Genomic DNA, 20,796 nt, shown 5'->3' with positions numbered 1-20,796 from the left:
GGAAGCTAAAAGTGATCGGATCGTGTTTACGGGACGCGCCATGCCGACGAATAATCCGAATTACGTTACGTTCTTTCTGCTTTGTACACTCCTCCCGAAATTAAGGAAAAAACGAGTGCTGCTGCTGCTGCTACTGTTCGCAACCATTAGCTTCTCGTAAAAATGTGTAATTTCACTTTTACACTGAGTAAATATTACTCCTGAAGCTCTATTTGCAGGCATAAATAATACCGCGATTTAAGGTAATTTAACGGCATCAAATATATTTGATGTAATTTTGCCGCAAGCCGTGTAAATATACATCAAACGTTATTAACTTTACTCTAAAATTTCGGGTAAATATTAAATTTAACCTCGCATAACCACACATAGTGTTGTAAAATTATCGCGTCCACAGAGGGTTAGTTATTTTTACAAAGACAATTTTTTTACACCAAATACATTTCACAACAAACACTCTAGATGTGTAATGTTGTTATCCCACTGACGACACTCGAAATTAAGAGACACACTCGAAAATTTTACTCTCGACATGTAAATCTATTTTGTTGTCATATTTAAAATTATTTTACCACAGCGAACATTTCTGGTGTAGTTTTACACAAATCGTACGAACGCGCCTCAAAGATCACTTATTCTACTTTAAATTGAAATAATGCCATAGTTATTTTCATATGAGTAGGGCTGTCAGATTACTTTTCAGGTATGAGGACGAAATTTGAAGCACGAGGCGTCAGCCGAGTGATGAAAACAGGCCGAATTCCAGAAAAGTGACAGCGCACGATATTGAATGTTTTCGTGTTCGTTTGCGCAAAATCTTAAAAACATTAATTAACTGTAAATTTTGAGGTTATCTTTGAAAGTTAATATATTTAGTTATAGTATGTATGTATACCATTTTCCCGGTTATGTATCTCAGGAAACGAACATAAAAATATTTTTTCCAAATTATAATCGTACATACATACTTTAATTTTTATTAAGGTAATTTACATGCGGTAAAATAACAGATAATAACATCGTAACTTCCGCTGTTAGAAATTGATTAGAGTCATTAATTATAAACAAAATTTAATGGCGTTTAGGAAAATATTGATGGTGGTAAAAGTCGAATATCTTATGGTAAATTATGGACAGCAACCCCCATAAATTTAAATTATACCAATTCAGGAAACAAGTTTGGACAAGACGTAAAGATATTAGACTTCTGTCATCATAAATATTAAATTGTCAATGTAGTTTTTTTTTCTTAAATTAATGAATTTTATACATATCTAGTAGTTTGTAACTTTAATATGAAATATGTACATCATTTTCATATAAAGTTATAAAAGTTGACAATGAAAAAAACAAGGTTTATGTACTTTTACGGTAAGTAAAATAAAATAAAAATAAAAATGCACAATAGATAACGTACAATTATTGTACGTAATATTATCTCGTTCGCCGTGAGTGTTTACTCGCTATATTACTACATACTCGCATAACAATTTGACCATATCAATTACTTTTCGTGGAATGTTTGTTACGAATCGTATAAATACACACCAAACATCACTAACTTTATTCTAAATTTCGAAATGAATGAATCTGTTGTGAAAAAACTATCATTTTTACAGTTTTTCGTATTAATTATTTATAATACATACTTAAGAATTAAAGGTAATTTAACTATACCAAATAAGTTTTATGTAATTTTACCACAAATTGTGTAAACGCACACTGAGTACAAAAAATTAAATTTATACGTTAAAAAAAATGTAATTTAATTTTATGTAAAAAAAAATGTGCAGGTAATTCTACATTCAAGAGTAACTAATACCGCGTACCTATTTACGATAAGATAATAATTGTATAGGTATATCAAGCCATGTAAATATGGATGTTTACAAAAATATTACTGTTTTGTCAGAAATAATTCAAATATTTACGGAAATTAAATCGGACCGGTTATATTTTGTGTAATGTTAGTATAAACTGTGTAACTGTACATTTTTCTCAGGGACTATACTCGAATAAATAATATTTTAATAATATAATAATAAACCGAGTAGATACAGATGTTTACAAAAAGATTAATTTTTTGTCAGCAATAATTCAAATATTTACAAAAATTAAATCGCGCTGGTTATATTTTGTGTAATGTTAACAGGAAGTACAATATTCGAAATAAATTTGATTCCCGATTGAGGAAAAATTTAATTTCTTATGAGAACGAAACGAAAATATGAGGCCTACTTCCATATTTTAATTTTTGTAGTTTCAACACCGTGCAAAATACCCAGCAAATATTATTTTTTTTACATTTTTTAATGTACTACAGCAGAACAGACGAGCGATGGCGAGCGGCTATCTTGAACAGTTGTACCAATTTTAACATCACTCCTCCCGACTTTGGCGTGACGAAAATATGTATGTATGTACACATTAACATTACATACAGGTCGTATAGCATATTTGCGATAAAACCCTTTTTTTCATTGTAAAAAAAAATTGAAACTTAGAAGGCATAATCTTAAATTTCCGATGTAGGTACGAAATGGCGGAATAATTTTTTATAAAATAAAATAAAGTAATCCGGATTTTTTCTTATACATAATCTCACCTACAGGACAATGTAGATTTTGATAATACAAAAGTTGGCATTTAAATCAAAATAACTGGTATACTCCGTACGGTGATAGATTGCACGTTTTTAAATTCTAGTTCCAAAACATAAAGCAGTGAAAAATACTAAACTCTCCATCTCAATTGTTTCACGTTATGTAGAAAACCATTGTATCCCTGCAGATTAATTCCCGCCAAACCGGTTTCTGTGTCTGTCTTCTGTCAAAAAACGTGCAATCTACCAGAGTACGGAGTATACCAATAATATTGGTACCAAAAATTATTATATTAACTCAATTAATTTGAAATCAATGACTTATTCATAATTTTTAATATCAGAGTTGCGTTCTCTGTCGTTTTTTCAATCCAGGGAGTCGAAAAAAAAATTAAGTAAGTTTGAGTTTTTCATTTTTTAGCGTCCTGACGCCATTTGAAGCGTCTGTTTGAAAACATAATAAATTCATGTTGTAGTACTTTCAGTGTAGATTATTGACCACAAAATTCAAATTTCTAGGATAATTAGAAATATGATTTATTGAGAATATGCTATACGATGGTCCAACCTGTATATTATTCAGAGTAGAAGGTCTTTTTGTGCTTCGCCCAGTTGCCGACCTCGACTTCGCGCGGTCTTGAATCTCTGGGCTTAGCACAAAAAGACTCACTTCTACTCTTAATGATGGAATCTACTATTATCCGGAAGTAAACACTCTTTTTGTTGTGTTCTGTGGAATCTTATTATATCGAGAAAAGTGATAGCAAAATGTTATCTCTAACGTGGTCTAAAACCGTTCTCTGATTAAAAATTAATGCGATTTTGAGACGTTTAATGCTCAGATTTGCCCATTTTCTGCTCGGTCAATTTAAAGTGTAATTTCTAAATTTTGATTTTTTTGTTAAATTTTTTTATTCCAATTGCGTTCATAAAATTTACACATGCACAAAATCTCACTAGGGCTATTTTTGCCTAAAACTTCTTTTAATATTCAATAGAAACTTCATTTGCGAAATAAAAAAAAAAAACTATTGACGTATACTTTACTTAAACTACTCAATGATAACTTTTATCTTTAAACAAACAGCGTCGATAAACGTAGTAGGTACTCGTAAAATGTTTGGTAAATAAATGAATGCAAATTTTCTTAGTAAACACCGAAAATATATTGCAAAATTACCACATTTACATAACTTATACTTTTTTCTGTTACAAATACTCCCAAAAATTACGCTACTTTAACTATAACTGTAATGAAAATGTTAATAATAATTTAATTGTACCAATATATACTATGAATAAGGAATGCAGAATGAGACAACCTTAAGGATTGTAAAATTACATTTTAAATAAATTTTACTATTTTTTCTTACAGTGAAGCGGTACCGAATGTATACTTAATTGAATAAGTATCTACAGTTACACCAATGTATAATTAAATGTGGGAAGTAAAAATTACATTACAATTTCCATCAAATCATCAAAATAAGTATGGTTCCATATATGTACTTTCATATTAGTTTTGTTTCTGTGTAATTTTACAACGGACTGTGTAAATATACATAACTCGTTATTAAATTTACTCAAAATTTTTAAATATGTATTATATTCAATGCAGCTGAAATAAAAACAGAAACGAATACGTTTACGTAAAAAATAACTAACGGTGCTCCTACTATGTATTAATTTGGGGTAAATTTACATAAACATGTTTTAGTGCAAAGAAAAATAAGTTATTCCGGGGTCATAATTAGGAGAACGCAAATATAAACAAAGATATAAACAAAATTCCGCAATTTATTCAAATTATACGGTCACGAAATCAATAAAAAGTATCCGGCGGACCGATGAGTTTTAAATCAATTTCGCTAGGACGTGACAAACTGGTAATTAATAATATATTTATCAGATCCATCAATTTTTTTCATTATTAATTACTAATCAATTACTAAATTATTTAATTAATCGATACAAAATATAAAACTTTTAAGTAACTTAATACGGTAATAACTCCATGTCATTACCCCAATTTGATTAATGCACTTTCTAATTAAAAAACCTTCAATTGATCAACTAATTACACATCTTATTAGAAGATGATTTTACGAGTCGAATTCGACGATGATTCTTTTGTTAAATTTCAGGTACAATTGATTGACAATATCTTACGGTAGATATCTATCTTGAATTTTCAGAAATAAAATTTATATTATGTATGTACTTACGTCTACAATAAAATCGATTTTGAAAACATTTCTTAAAATATTGATAACCGATCTTGCTAACAGTGGACTAAAATAAATAATGGTATCTGCTACAGATGATCAATGGTCGGGTCAGTGCAATAATACATACTTTCGAGTGATAGATAAATAATCGATTAATCAATCCAATAAACAAACAGCCGATTAAGTAACAAATCAAACAAGTCATTGGTTTATTTGATGAGAATATTACCAACTATTAAATCATGCAATTAAATCAACTAATTTATCTCGTTACCTGCTTTTAAAAATTTGTTTTAATTTAAAATCACTTTCATTTAAGATTTTGTTGGTTTTTAATTATGATATTACAATCCACTTGTCGTTAATGTTGCTAAAGTATTTTATTTATTGTTTCATGGACATTGCACAAAAATAACATTTTCACGTTTCGTGTAAAGCAGTTACTTCAGTTTGATTATCTATCATATTCTCGGAATTTTTCGCGTTTTATTTTACGAATTAAAATGGCGAAGTCGCCACTCATTTTAAAACTTTCTTAAAATTGTTTATTTATTCCACTTCAAAAGTTTAGTTAATTTGAATTTCTGAAACAACTGCATGTGAATGCACTTTCATTTTCAACGTCATTTAAATATTGTGATGTACAAGCAGGTGTCACAGACACTTTCTTAACATTCGCGATAAAATATGAAATAAACAACCCAAATTATGTTGTCAAATTACGAAATTGTCGCAGACATTTTCTATTATTTCAAGAAAAAATGCTACGAAGAATATGGATGGGCGTCAGTCTTTTTTTAACCAAGATGTATAATGTGAACTGACAACCTCATAAAATATATGTCACAAAATATTGCGAAATCTGATAACATAATCGATTAGGAGATGTAATGGTAATCATAAAAAAATAGGTGGTAATAATAAACATAAAAAACGTCGGTTTGATACATGCTGGCAGAGAGAAATTCCAATTTCAATATTTCAAAAAGGAAAAAGTATTAATTTTAACGACTCCGTTGGTGGCTTTTCTCGTAGTTGCGCGACGCATTAAAGAAATTTTGGCTTAGAAGTAGAAGCTTAAAGATCAATAGTGCTCGTTCAAATTTTTTATTCATATTTTGTTCACGACAAATAAAATCATACGTGAATTTTTGCTCATTTATTAGATTTCACAGCATAATAGCATCAAAGCAAGGATAGAAAAAAAAAAATAAAACATCCCCTTTTATTAGACGGCTTTTTAGCTCCACTGATTAGGAAAATGATCAATAATATACAAAAAAAAGTTAGCTAATGGTGGAAACTTTGCCCTCAGCCTTCGTTAATTTATAACTATTAAGAGGCCAACTCTAAGACTCTTTAAAGTTTTACAAATCTACCGCAAATACCCTACTAACAAAATATTTATGAACGGAAAGGTCACTGTGAATAATGAAACTAGTGAAAAGTGCACTAATTGGCGTTTAAATAATGTCCAAATGGGTAGGAAAACACGACGGTTTCAGTGAAAAAATTGTATTCTCTTACGAAGTAAATACAAAAGCGGAACACGAATAAGTAATACCAACAGGAAAATAGGTAGTATTACAGGATAAATTTATTGGGAGCCTACCGTAAACACAATGTTGTTTGGAAGATAACATATCGATAACATTTGAAGGGAGTCATATCATTTCCGAAGGATTTAAACTTTATATTGTTGGAAATAATATAAAATAATCAGGGAATCTTACCCCGAAGAACTTTAACTTTTATACTTTGGAGGTTCTTGGGGATTAAAATTTTCTTGTATTGTTCTCGCAAGAATTGAGGCTTCTGCTAAGTACGACGTTGTATTGTAAAAAAAATCAAACTGAATTAAATATAGACGATTCCATTAACATCGATTACAGAGTTCCATGTAGACTCGCAGCATTTAATAGGAGTTAATAGTTAGTTCTTATGGAATTTCGATGTATCACGTCGGAAGTAGATTTTCGATCTTGGAAAGGCGTAGTAAACAATTTTTTCGAGTGAATGACGCCGAAACGATTTGTTGTGGAGGGTGAATGTGAAAGGTAAAATAGGAAATCTCATGTTCTGAGAGCACATTTTGAATTTTTAATTTTTGCACACTTGTCTTTGACAGAAACGTACGAAACAGACTTGTTTTTGGCACGGGGAAAAGGAAAGAGTCTAATTAAACAATAAAAAATTGTTTTGCTCGCGAAATTATTGTCTCATTTCACATGAATAATTTCCAGTAACTAATTTGAATTAATATTTTCGTTGAATTGAGTAATTTGTGTAAAAACAAAATTACTGATGTATATAATAATTTAATTAATTGAATTTGCAAAATTAACTGGAGTGTTAATTACAGAATTACTTTTAGAGCGGGGCCTTTCCTCGAGCAAAACTTTGCAAAAGCAACTTTTTAAAATGGAATCAAACTGACAATATATACTCCAGCTGCTAGACAAGAATGTATCGAATCTCTGTGCAAATCTCATACAAAACCCGAACTCGTCACTCAAGCAGACCTTCAACTTTCATTCCTTCCTGAATTTATTACAATATATTAAAAGTCGGCGACAAAGAGTGAAAGACAAGTCGCTTTTAGGAATTCTGGAACAGAAATACATTTTTGTTTTCCAATTATGAACGTCTAATCCAATTCCGATGTGGAATCTTCTGAAGTGTCGATACGTCGTTGAGAAATTAATTATCCTGTCTTATTTAAGTTTCTGAGGGTCAAATCGAATCAAATCTCGTTCGGATCCAATCCACTTGGTTTAAATTTTCTCCGAATTACCTCTGATATTCGTTGAAAAGTAATTTGATCAAATTGGATCTTTATATTGACATCGAAATCGGTTTCTTTGTATCAAAGTTCCTCTACGAAAAATTAGAATCTAGGGATGGTTTAATAAAATGTCGGCGCCTCTGTACCCACATTTTTTTTTCATATTTTCTAATGTTGGATCCCGACAGATCACGGTTGCCAAACATGCTAAGAATGCTTTCTTAAAACTCTTACCCGCCGTGATCGATAAGTTTGAAATGACGAAAAAGGAATCACCGAAGAATAGTTAGTTGCTGGTTATACTGTCAACAATCAACAAAAATTTTCACAATCCGGAACGTTAGTTAGAAAAAACAGTCCGCACCTTCATTTATAATTGTACTTTTATTTCTGGATTTGTGTTAATTTAACACAGAAGTTGTGAAAGCTTTAAAAAGCGAAAATAATGCAAAACATTTTTAACATTATTTATACATTTACTATCAAATCTCACTATGACCACGTGAATTTAAAATATGTCGAACTTTCGGTGAACTAACCTCTTAAATATTTAAAAAAAATTCTACCAAAAGATAATTGTAATTCCACAAATTAGATTAAGTTAGTAATCAATTCTTATGGAAAGTCCTTATGAGTCATATAACGAGTGTTCAAATAAATTTGAGGTCAAGCAGGTGGTGGTTTCTCTCTCTTTTCCAAACGTAGATAACGTAGTCTCTTTAATTGACAAATCCCTCAGATGCGTATCTTCATTTTGATCATACCTTCATTTGTTGTGATAAATGACAGATTGAAGTTTTCGACTGATTTTATATTATGTCCCTGACTCGGTTTAACAGTTTCTGAAATTTATATTGATAGTCTCTCACTTTCACTTTTTCGTTTTACACTTTGTTTCACGAAATATTTGAGAGCTGATGAAGCTATGTCATATGTTCACGGAAACAAAGGCAAGCATCAGACCACTCGACCATTTTCTTGAACATACGTTACCCAGGTAATGCATATTTGAATTGACGGTGTTTGTAGAAGTGTCATATCTCTAGCATTTAATTATGTTGACTTTTTTTTAATATGTATATGCAAAACTTTGAATTGAAAAAATATAAAATCAAGCATAACGTTAATACTTAAAAAATTAATTATCAAGATAAGGCCACATGCAAATAGCTTTAAAACAATTAAAATATGTTCATCAAATTCGAATTCTTCGTTATTTATTATACGAGTTTTATGAGACACCATTTTGTCGTACGTGTTTTTTAGAGCACGAGGAGCGCAGCGACGAGTGCTTTGAAGCAAACAAGTGCGACAAAATGGCTTATAAAACGAGTATAATACAATATTTTTTCTATTTTGCCCCTTAAATTAAAAAAAAATCTAAACATAATGCTAGGAAAATTATATTTGGTAAATATAAGGGTTGGTAACGCTGGTAAATTGACGAACAATTGTAAGTTTTGAAATTAAAGTGTCGTGAAATGCAGTGATCAAGTAGCAACAATTCACTATGAGTCACTGCCAACATTAAAAATTTAAGTAAATGTTCCTGAAAGGCGTATCGAAAAGAGCTCCTTTTCGAAATCCGTTTGAGTGTTATACTGACTGTTATATGTAGGTGCAAAATAGAAAAAAAATATTTTCAAATTTTTACTGGTACATACGTAGTGATTTTTTAGCGTCACGAACAATTACTAAATTGTCCAGTTTTCTCTTTTCTAATTAAATTAAATTATATTAACAGTAGTGTAGGACATACGGTAATGTATGACCAATTTTATTTCTCATTAGTAACAATACCTATATGGAGTTTCATTTTGTTAGTTTCCAAATGTCCCTTTGAACTAATAAACAACAACTTTAATGAACTAATGTGCGTTATTTTCCGATTTTAAGGGACTATTTGCACTACTTTAAGGGACTATTTTAGGCGCCTATTTTCGATTTTATAATTGCTTAAAATCCGGGCCCTATTAATCATATTCGAATTCTTCCCACACCAGAGTTATGTAATTTATAAAAAACGAGTCGAAGTGTTTTTCTCGTGACTAAATTTCAACAAAAACAAGAAACAATAATACGTAATAAAAAGAGACGAACAGAATAAGTCCATCTGGAAAATTGTAAACAATTGGAAAAATTATCCAAAATCCACTAGAAAATGTCATTTGACCAAATTCATTTGGAAACAAATCCCAACAAAAATTGACAATTAGCCAGAAAAATCCACTTGGAAATAAATAGCAAAAAGAAGTGCCTACTTTTATCATCTCATTTTTCAAATTTTTCAAAAAAACAAAATAATACAGTTCTAGTACCGTAAACACCAAAATGTTAGACATTTTTTATTAAAATCCATAAAATATTGCAAAAATTCGTTCACTTTAATTTTTGTGAACAAACTTCAATAAACAAAGAAAATTATGTTTCTTTTCTAATTTTGCTAATTTTAATGGATACTTAGCACCATAAACTGTAAATAGATACAGGGTGTTTCAGTTTCCGACCCTGACGAACTTTAAATACATTTCATTTATAATTTTCATTAACGATAATTAATTAATAATTAAAGATAATTAAATAGTATTTTGGTATCGACCATTTTGTGACTACTGACTATTGAGTTGCATAAATTCGACGTAGATCTCGGAAAATTACCTGAAACACTTGTATAATGACTTCTTAAGCTTTCTTTAAAAAAATCTAATTCTAATTCTTTCCAGACTGGTTGGGAAATTCGTGAAAAATGAACCGAACAATGAATATTGACAAAAAATTAAAAGTAAAATTCATTAACGTATTTTCAATTTCCAAATGTAAAGTTAATTTTTTATGAATTCCAATACCATCAGAAACACATGATTTTTTTTTTCTAATAAGAATAGCAAAAAATTGCAAAAGTTCAACAAATTCGAATTTTTCTTGCAATGGAAAGTTAAGGTATTTTTTAAACAAATCTTAAAAAAAATAACTACTAACGGTGAATTCGTCTGAAAATAGTACAAACAATTTTAGAGATATGTACTTGGCAACATAAATAATTACTGAATTCATCAGTATGCACATGTAAACAGCCTTAATCAAAATACACGGAAATATTTAAACACATAAGGACATAAGTACCTACGGACACGGCAGCGTGTTGGTTTCATAATACATACATAGAAATCAAAAAAGCAATAATAAAGAAAAAGCGAACTCTCGCTTTTTACACGTGTATGACAAAAAAGGATCTTCTTATCGGAGGTTAGATTGGCGTAAGTCAGTTTATTTAGTTGCAGCTTGACAAACGGTGCAGTGTGACAGTGTATTAATTAATAATCGTGTATTTGTTATTAATTAAATCGTTTAAAATGCCAAATTTTACAAACGTGGAATTAACGAATATGGTGCTCGCGTACCGTGCGCGGTCCAACCGTAAATACTGTACCGGGAACAGTTTCCAGACAGGGAAGTTTTTCCAAGGGTCCGTGCATCACTGTGAATAAGTACGCTAAAAGTGTTTTGTCCGTTTTTCCGACACAATTCAGTGTCAGTGTCAAATTTCTTACGTGGTATAAATGGTAATCGTCTTCGTCGACCACGGGCCGGAATAAGGTGAATTTGAATTTTTAAATTCGCAATTTCAGCCGGTGCAAATCGTCTTCAAATGTCTTGGTGGTTTACGGTTTAAAATATTCCCGCGTGTTTTGATTACACCCTGTGTGTAAAATTGTAAAAATTCATCAAATTCGAATTCATTTTTCATCGAAATTAATTCATAAAAAAAATGAACATTGTTTTTTTTTGTGAATAAATCTCAACGTGAATTAACAGCAGATGACATTTCAACTAATCCCTGCCAAATCTTATATTAGTTAGTTGTAAAATTTAACAAACAAATTAGTTAATTTAAATTTTAATTTATAAAGTTTCAGCTGGAGACTGCAAATTAGATTTTGTTGGAATTTATTCAATGTCATTTCCTGTGACAATTATAACAAAATACTAATTCGACTGTATTTAAACCCAGAAAGGCGGAAAAACCACAAATCTAGTGGTCAAGAAAATGATTCGAAAAAATTTTTGTTACGTCATTTGCGAACAAAAAAACATTAAAAGAATTTTCCCACGTTGTTACCATTTACATGAGAACCAATTTAAATTAAAAACACATCAACAAATAACTCTTTTAATTGTTAATCAATTACGATCTCGCCCAACAATACCTCCAGAAGCGGAGTTGATGAAGTTGTGCGCTACAGATACGTTTATCCGTTTTCTGATATGTAATTAAAAATATATTTGATCAAAACTTATAAGACACGGAGAAGAATCGTTATTTTGTGCACGTCGACAGAATGAGGCGGATTAACAATTTCGATTAAAAAAAAGATGAGGCACGATTCCAGCAACGAACCGGATGAATTCTTAAAATCCACTAACTAGTCAAAAACGCCGCGTTAACAGTAATTTATGTCAGTTATTTCGAATTCGAACTAAGAGTCCAGATCAGTTTTATTTATGTGAAGTGTGCTTTCCGGTTTGGTTACACTCAATTATGTGTCACATAAGAAAACCGTCGGGTTGATAGTAACTTTAAAAAAACAAACAGAATTGCCACTCTCTCTTGTTTTTTCGTGTAATTGTAGAAACGAAGAACGTATTGATGTGATTACGAATCGTGTTTCGGGAGTTGAAGTATCGTGTTACGCTTCCGTTAACGCATAAATAAAGCTGTTCATGATTTATCAATAAACATTTAGTGATAATACAATAACTGCGACTTTAATGAGACTACAATCGATTTATTGACAAACAAACAAGAACGGCTACGTTTACACGTTGCCCTTTCAATTAGACGGTTTTAGTTTGTTTGTTTTGGGAAAATGAGAAGCTCACCTTCAGTAAATTCACATTTCATATTTTTGCGAATGTGGGACTGCTTCATGACGACAACTCGCAGCACTACACCAGAGAACAATGACTAAAAAACTAAATCACGAATTAGTAAGGAAAACCACATCCCTTGTCGACAGCGCACGTTATAATGAGCTTGATGACTTAAACAACCATTTCCTACACCATTAAAACGCACAAGGGTCATGTGTTCAAATTTGAATCTGACACCAATCAACTTACGATATATTGTTTACTCGTGAAAAACTCTCAACTCCCAAAACGAACCTGTTGCTACTGACTTGTTCGAAATTGATAAAATTGAGCGACAAGTGCTCCTGTTGCTCAAGATGACGACTTGTAAAAAAAACTTCCCGACAGAAATATGTTTCGTGTCTGGAGAAAACAAGTCAGGGGTCCGATAAACGCTATTGGTCTACTAACAAACAGCAACAGCAGGCAAGCACCAGATAAAGTGAAAGACGTATCCGCTCCTGGGCGCTATTTAGTTTATTAATTTTGAAATATCGCAGCTTAACGTTCGACTCGTCGGAAAATCCTGGCTTATGGTTATAGCGCTCGTCACAATTAATTTTAATATAATTGTGTTTCGATTGTAAAAGTTAAAACCGGAGGAACACTCCGGAGAGCTTTACAGTTAGTATTTCACACGGCCTAATTGGTAAAGTTGGTTAAACATCATAAACCTCTCCGGACAAATATTAAATTATACCATTCAACTCTAATGGAGAAATTGATCCTGGCCCAACACATTCGTCGTGAGCCCAAACAGACACCAGACACGTCAATGCGAAATACAAATTTGGTAAAGATTGATGAATGAGGAGGGCCGAAAGAGTCACGTGTGGCCCAGATGAGGTGATGATAATCAAAAAAGGCCCCGTTTCGAACAAAACGAAAAAACCCGTCTGCATTTTAAATTAGAAACGAGCTTGTTTTCAGTCGAAATTCTCGAGCCATGTCTGATTACTGCAACAGATTGAAGTGATAAAGTTCTCATAAAAAGCACTTCCGTTGTCTTGACGGGCTCCCACAACAAACCCGACTCACTTTAACAATTTACATTTTAACCAGTGCGATTATTAATTCATTTTGATGGTCGAAGACAAAAGATGACGCTAATATCGATTGAATTGTTCGCCGCCCCCTCGAGACAACTTCGCCGCTCGTCATTACAAACAAACGTCTCCCCCCGTGATGGCTACACTCGTTATTATTTGACGCCATTAAAATACACTGTTGCAAAAGGAGAGGAACTCGGAAAACCACGCGACTGACGATCTGATCGATAATTTCAAAAATTGATAAATCATACGTGTCGACTGTCAAATTTCTCAGTCGTTTTCAAAAATACCTTAACAATATTCACTCAAACGGTTCTGTCATACTTGAGCTGACAATTCTGAATTCTGAGCTTCAGCTATCACGTTTCAGTTTTTCTGAACATTCTGTTTATTATACCGGATGTCCAATCCTACGCCTACTCTCAATAATTCATCTGCTCACACAGAAATCGCAAAAATGACACGATTTTTCAAATTTGGATACACTTCAAAATTTAATAATATGTATCAAAATTTGCAACACGTGTCGTTCATCTGAACCAAGTAAATCATAATATTTTTGTGCGTGTTGTTTTTAAAACAATTTAGTCGACATTAAGAGTGTAATGATGCAGTAAAAAATAAACATCGTTTTAAACCATGTTTCGACCAACATCTGGTAGAAAGAACCATTGTTGCCAAATTAATGAGTACGACTTATTTGTAGAGCTGATGATGTTTTATTGCAGCACAATAATTTTGTTTTTTTGTTTAATAAATAAGCAGGTTCGACTCGCTGTGTTCGGTTGAAATTTAAATATCACTACTAGGTTCGTCACTCTAAAGGCTTACAGGAATTGAAATAATAATGAAGGGATTTGCGTATCCCCATGTTTCGGATACAATTCACCCCCTGTACATTTGCACCCAGTAATTAAAAAATGATTAAGAGAATCAATCGAATATGTACATAATCTACCTTCAACCCACCCCCACGTCAAACAACACCCTACATAATGGAACGAGCTTAAAAACTCGATTTAAGTAGGCGGAGACAACATCATCCATATCCTCATCGTTCTGTGACACCACATGTGTGTGAAATTGAAGTTTATTACAATGCTGTACCGTTGAAATTTTAATAAAATTAGTCGTGGCGCCATTAGATCAATAAGTTGGCAGTATGTCGTGAGTCTCTAAAGTTACGTCGGAGATTAACTGCTCCCTTAACAAAATCAAAATAACGGTTGCCAGACAAAGACGACTGGAGAACGAGTTAACGATAGCCAATGAGCGCGTACGGTTTTTGCGGGATATTTAAAATCGATCGATGCGCAGCGACTGGATTTGCAAAAGAAAACGTAGTTTTTGTGGTGCAGATGAATGAGAATACGGCGAACGTCTTGGCTTATCTTGTTAACATACTATTAGTAGTTGATAAGTTCAAGTTCAATCGTAAATTTGAACGTCGCGTTACATAATTTAAAAAATATCTTGTTTAAACTGCGATAACAGCTGCATAAATTTTCTCACGATTTGAATTTTTCCATCTGACGGGTGGCAAAAACCATAAATAAATGGGGAGTTGTGACATCAGTGTTGGTATGCCTCGTGTTGCGTGACCAAAATTCAGATGTCCACATTTGCAGAATTGTTAAACTGGTAATCGACGAAACGATATGATATAAATGTACGGGTTTAATTGCAGCTCTAATATCATGTTTATTAAGAATGATTTACGTCACAATTCTGGTAGAACGATTTGATTGCATTGTTTTGTAATGTCAATAATTTAAATTCAATTGTTTCGAAATTCGGAACGCGACGTCGAGAAAATGGAGTTGAATTTTGAATCGAGATTAATTGAGTGGGTGGTTCGTCAACACGGTTGCCGAATTCGGTGAAGATATTGAGGCCCTTGGTGGATGGTCTCAATTTCGATCTCGTGTTGACCAAGTTAATTGCGTTTCTGACTTTAAGTACTCATAAATGTCACAAGTGAAGAGTTGTTGTCTACAAGTTGATCGCAATTTTTATTGTTGTGGTAATTGACCGGTTCCTACGATCGGATTTTCGTCGTTGGGAAAACGAAACAATACTAGTCGTATGTCGTAGGTAAAAGGTTATGGTTGCAATATTTGTGACTGTCCTTGAGTAAACCACTTTTACAGAAAACTCAACGATATCGAATTCCTCAGGATCCCACATTGCCAATATATCTTATCTATGCGAAAACGTGCACCATCTCCGCAAATACTAATTAAAAAGGTGGTAAATGTGCAGGTGGACTCACTGTTAAAAACCAAAAGTTTTCTTGTGGATCCCAACCGTTTGATCGGTGATTTCAATTCCTGTTCGTTTTCATCCATCATTACCAATAGCCGGTCTATCAAGAAACAAACGAGCAAATTCTAAAAACGTCCACACATAAAAATAACTACTTTCACATACAAACGCAGCGATGTTGTTATGTTTTATTGCTAACTTGGTCTAGCATTTGATCAAATTTTTTATCGACAGTTGCATCTGACTGACTGTTGTGATTTTGAAATCGCACTGTTTATTCGAATTACGATGAACGTTCGTTACGTATTGCTGCCAATTTGCTGCGAACGCTACCACGAACAAAACGATATACACTGTCCGTCTATTTGAACATAACATGCAACTCGCCACTCAAAATAGAATGCCGCTTGTCTGTTGTAAACACTCTCGACGGTCAGCGCCATCTTTTGGACCGCCTCTAGACTACCTACTCGTTCATTCTTCGAATTATCGAACACCCACTGAAGACAATACAGCAGGGGCGGTGCGTATGTGACTTTGTGAGATGAAACATCAAAAGAGACGCTCCAGGAATTGCAAAGGTAGAGGGACCCCCCGACGGTCGGACAATCGAACACAGATCTCGAGATCTCGACCTGTTCTGACTTTGAAACTGTCACAAACGTCAAAATCGACAGAACAAAAGAAAATCTACGTCTGTAACTGTAAATTAACCTTAATTGTCAGTTTAAACCGCTAATGTGTCTTAATTCCCACCTCGAGTTGTAATTTACACCTTAAATTAACTGTAAACTGACTAAATTCCCAATTTCGATTATAAATTAGGTAATTATCATTTTACGGTTCAGAGGAAAAATAAATAAGATAAAAGACGCGAGGCTGTTTTTGTCAACTAATTACTAAAATACTAAATTCACCTGTAAATCAGCTATTGTCAGTTTAAACTTGAAATTCGACATAAATTAATTAAATTTACAATTTTGATTAATTAAGTAACAATTTAACAGTTTAAAAATCGATTAATCTAATTCAAGTTATAAATTCATTATCCTTTAAGATTTGATTTGAGATTATAATCTAAATCATTTCCAATTTACATTTTCAGTCGATTAGAAGTTGATTTTAATTATAATTTAATTATCGATTACCAAATTCCTAATCAAATCAAAAGTTAAGGTTATTTTATGGAATAAATTGGAAATAAATAAGGAAACAGATGTTACTTACTAATTTAAGCTGTATATTAATTGTATTGTGAGTTTAACTATAAACTACGCTCGATTAAAAAAAAGTTTTTTGTTTAAATTAAAAATTAAGAACAATTGACAACTAAAGATGATACCTACTTTCTATTAATTTATAGTTTAAAATAGAAATCAAGAAATAAAAACATTTTGTTGTCGTTTTAAGGTTTCGAAAAATGAGTCCTCCGGTTTATTTTTAACACTTTAAGGAGTGCATCATTGAATTTAAATTGAATTTACGAGTTCGAAAATTTTCTGTTTGATATTTTTTTTATCTCTAGCTTTTAGAATTGCACATTCCTTTTTTCCTGTATTAGGTACGTTAAAAAATGAAATTTTGTGTTACCGACGCATACATTGTCATATTGTCAAAATTCGACTATTTACTAAGTGGCACTTAAAAATGTTGTTTCCGTTGTGATAACAAAATCAAATTGAAATTATTTAAGAACCTCTCCTAGCTCTCAAGTGGACGATAAAAATGTGGACCACATCGAGATAACTAACCCACGATGATTAAAACTGCAGTATTTTTAATTGAAAATTAATTGTATGTTAAAATATACGAGATGTTCTTTTGCTCACATTGAACAAATGACGATCGCTTCCGTTAGTTAAACCGTTTTTGCCACCTCTTTACGCATGTTTACATTTTCAAAATGAAAGAAAAAATGCAAAAATAAATTGGTATGTTTTTTTGTTTCATTTTTTTTATTCCCACTAAATAAAATCAATATAAATGGAAATATTTATTCAACGAACATTAGAAAAGATTGTAGCAATTATATACATATCACAAGATAAAAGCTTATTTTAGTATTTTTGGATTTGATACTTTGAATATTCTTGGTAGCATCTCTGTCAGCGACTGGAATACTCTACTTGAAATGCCTTGTGGTAGCATAAACTGTAAATTCTTCATATCGGATCCTCCCCAAGAAGCCATTTCAATCATAAAGCCTTTGACACATTTGAACACCAGTTCGGCCCTTTTCTCACACCATGATATCGTCATCTCCTACAAATAGATGGCGTGAAAACTTTCAGATCCTCTTTGTACACATGTTTAGTCATAAAGTGTGAACACAAAGTTTGGAACAAAATGCATAATAGCATTATGTGATGTTTCTAGGAAAATCGCTCAGACAGGTCGATTTTATTTCGAAAAATACTATCTTGTGACATGCAATTTGTTTAAATGAAATCATAGCTTTTTGCGCAATAACGTCATCACCCATTTATTAAATAACAACCCCCACATTTTTCTTCTTTTTCTGATAGACTTACCTAGTACCTAACCGATGATTGAAAAAAAATGGTACCTACATAACTTTTTTTTTTTGAGAAAATAACACATTTTATTTCAAAAATTTAATTTAAATTTTAATATATTTTTTTTGCATGGGTTTATTTAAAATAGAAGGTTTATTTTATTTAATAGACCAAACAATTTAGAATATTTACGGCAGAGTTCGCGCTGAATTGGAACAAATAAGCCCTGATACTATTGAGCGCAGTGTACAAAATGTCGGTAAGAGCCTAGTGGTTGGTGGGGCACAATTTCAACATTTGCGTTAAATTTTATTGTTAACTTTAGATGTTCGTTTGTTTTTTTGTTTGATGTCAATTAAAATTTTCACATTAAAAATTAAATTAAATTTTTGAAGTAAAATTTGTTATTTTCTCAAAAAATTGTGATGTAAGGTAGCAATATTTTTCATTCATCATTGAGGTAGTAGGAAGGTCTATCAGACGGAGAAGAAAAAAGTGGGGGGTGTCATTTAAAAAAATTGTTGATGATATCATTGCGCAAAAACCAGTGACGTTACTTAAACAAATTGCGCGTCATAGGATGGCATTTTTCGAAATAAAATCGACCTGCCCTTGCGATTTTCTTAAAAACATCACATAGCGCTATTATGAATGTTGTTCCAAACTTTATGTTCACCTGTTTATCATTCATTTCCACATAGGTGCTAATAAAGTTTGAAAAATATATTTACCTCTGTCAAATCATACTGGAGCAATAAAGGAATGGTTAATGATGTTATATCATTAGAACAGGCAGTTTTTAGAATATTTCTCAACCCTAACACTACAGGATGTCTGCTATTAATATCACTTCCTCTCAAACTGTCATCAGAAACCATATGAAAAATAACATGAACTTGTGCCAAATTGGAATGTCTGGTTATGTAAAAATCCCCAGCTTGCAACAATTCACTGTTTGTATTTCTACTACTGCTCTCTTTTGGCTGTGCTTTCAAATATTGTTGAGCAGTACTTGAAATTTTGTCAAGCTGGTCATCAACATGAGGAAAATGAAACTCAGTAGTCCTCTGACACACTTCTTGAAAGTCTTGAGTTAATCTTGACCCTATTTTATTATCAGTCATTAATACAAGTCCAGCTAGATCATTTGAGTATAAAGCCAAGGCTGTCTGCAGCAGTTGTGGTTTTGGTTCAGAACTGAAATAATCACTTGAGTACAGAATATCACCAACAAAACAAGATTTACGATTGTTCATTATCTTCAACAGCACACAACTCCATGACATTAGCTGACAAAATTCTAATATTATGCATCTGCTTCAATTGAGAACCTAAATGTATTGTAAAACTTTCTTCTAAAATTGGTTTAGTCACAATACCCCTATCACCATCACAGTGATACATTGTTGATTGTGGGGGATGTGGAGTTAAAGGAGAACTGCAAATAATTCTGTTATTACATGTTACTAACAGGTCAAAATTATTTATTACTTAGGAGTTGGCAATGAACTAGTAGCCTGATTTTGTTCAAGCATTTGCATCAACCACTCCCTGTACTCTCTTCTTTGCGCTTCTTTTATGGTATCCAATTCACTAGTTAGTTTCACTTTAAGTAAGGAATGTGCCTCATAATGGCGTGCAACTAATTCATTAATTTTTGATTCAGTCATGTCTTGTTCCAATCTATCTACAGCTTGGTTCATTTCTTCAGTTTGTTCCTCTGAGAGGCTTTGAATGCATCTATTTTTTTCTTCAGTTTTAGTGCGCACTGTTTTTGAGTACATATGTTCTAATTGTAACATTGTCTCTAAAGCAGGTGAATGCACCATTTTATGATATGCTGTAGCAAATAATTCTTCATCAGAAGCGCATCGCCTTTCCCCATATTCAGCCATCTCCTCTCTCATCAATTTTTCCCATTCTTTTGCTAATTCATCTATGTTAATTTTGTCAGTTCTAGCATTGTCTGTGAGTTCAGTAGTATAGGCATTGTTATATTCTATGCTTTTCTCATTTACAAAACGAGCCAAGCACTCTGTTAAGTCTAAAATAACGAAATAATCAATTTAATTCTTACCTATTTAATTACAAAACCTTTTTCAATAAATATAGGCAAGTTGTTCTTTAGAATCAAAACGTGGGCTAATTCCTCAACTGAGCAATCAAATGGTGTTCTGATTTCCACTTCGACTGGTTTATCGTTGTATGCATACACAAATTTATGTTTTTGTGACATTCTCCACTAATAACTAATTTAACAGAATTTTAAAAAGGTATAAATTTGTATTTATTCCAACATCCTTAATTTCGTTTGACAGATGCCAAAAATGTCAACACAAAGGATTGTCAAATAAACAGCGACATCTCTGTCTTGAACGGCAAACTCTAAACAAACTATCTGAAAATAACTTGCAGTTGAAATTTTTAAAAACAGTAA

At 32.1% G+C, this 20,796-nt stretch overlaps 2 protein-coding genes and 1 long non-coding RNA gene across 6 annotated transcripts in view; 1 reads left to right on the top strand and 2 right to left on the bottom strand.

Moving 5' to 3' along the window:
• LOC138139858 (SLIT-ROBO Rho GTPase-activating protein 1-like) overlaps positions 1-16,257 on the bottom strand; it is a 43,390-nt gene extending 27,133 nt beyond the window's left edge. The window contains exons 1-2 of one of the 4 annotated variants that reach the window (XM_069060423.1): positions 16,009-16,257; positions 15,851-15,943 (exon numbers count right to left, since the gene is read on the bottom strand). In XM_069060423.1, coding sequence (XP_068916524.1) covers positions 15,851-15,929 — 79 coding nt within the window. In that variant the 5' untranslated portion in view covers positions 15,930-15,943; positions 16,009-16,257. Of the gene's footprint in view, positions 1-12,496; positions 12,641-15,850 lie in introns of those variants that run through there. The other 3 variants (XM_069060422.1, XM_069060430.1, XM_069060427.1) reach the window with 3 other exon arrangements.
• Positions 15,356-16,713, top strand: LOC138139874 (uncharacterized). The gene is made up of 2 exons (XR_011162398.1): positions 15,356-15,665; positions 15,729-16,713. It is a non-coding gene; the product is annotated as an uncharacterized lncRNA (long non-coding RNA).
• Positions 16,714-17,823: 1,110 nt separating this feature from the next.
• On the bottom strand, positions 17,824-20,709 carry LOC138140026 (FERRY endosomal RAB5 effector complex subunit 3). Its single transcript, XM_069060687.1, has 5 exons — positions 20,454-20,709; positions 19,851-20,403; positions 19,606-19,797; positions 19,091-19,556; positions 17,824-18,105 (listed from the first exon to the last, which is right to left on the bottom strand). The coding sequence occupies exons 1-5, from the start codon at positions 20,593-20,595 to the stop codon at positions 17,896-17,898; spliced, it is 1,563 nt and encodes a 520-aa protein (XP_068916788.1). The 5' UTR covers positions 20,596-20,709; the 3' UTR covers positions 17,824-17,895.
• Positions 20,710-20,796: the final 87 nt, after the last annotated feature.

This window comes from Tenebrio molitor, chromosome X (genome assembly GCF_963966145.1).
Source record: "Tenebrio molitor chromosome X, icTenMoli1.1, whole genome shotgun sequence".
NCBI lineage: Eukaryota > Metazoa > Arthropoda > Insecta > Coleoptera > Tenebrionidae > Tenebrio > Tenebrio molitor.
Note: the sequence above shows the minus strand (reverse complement) of the source record. Positions and strands in the feature narration are given on the sequence as shown.

Bases quoted from the DNA above. Each gene is read 5' to 3' on its own strand.
- LOC138140026 (XM_069060687.1), bottom strand. From the start codon at position 20,595: ATGTCACAAAAACATAAATTTGTGTATGCATACAACGATAAACCAGTC. The intron at 19,798-19,850 runs GTAATAAATAAT...AATTATTTGCAG, and splicing joins AGTTCATTGCCAACTCCTAA to TTCTCCTTTAACTCCACATC. The intron at 19,557-19,605 runs GTAAATCTTGTT...TGATTATTTCAG, and splicing joins GTTGAAGATAATGAACAATC to TTCTGAACCAAAACCACAAC.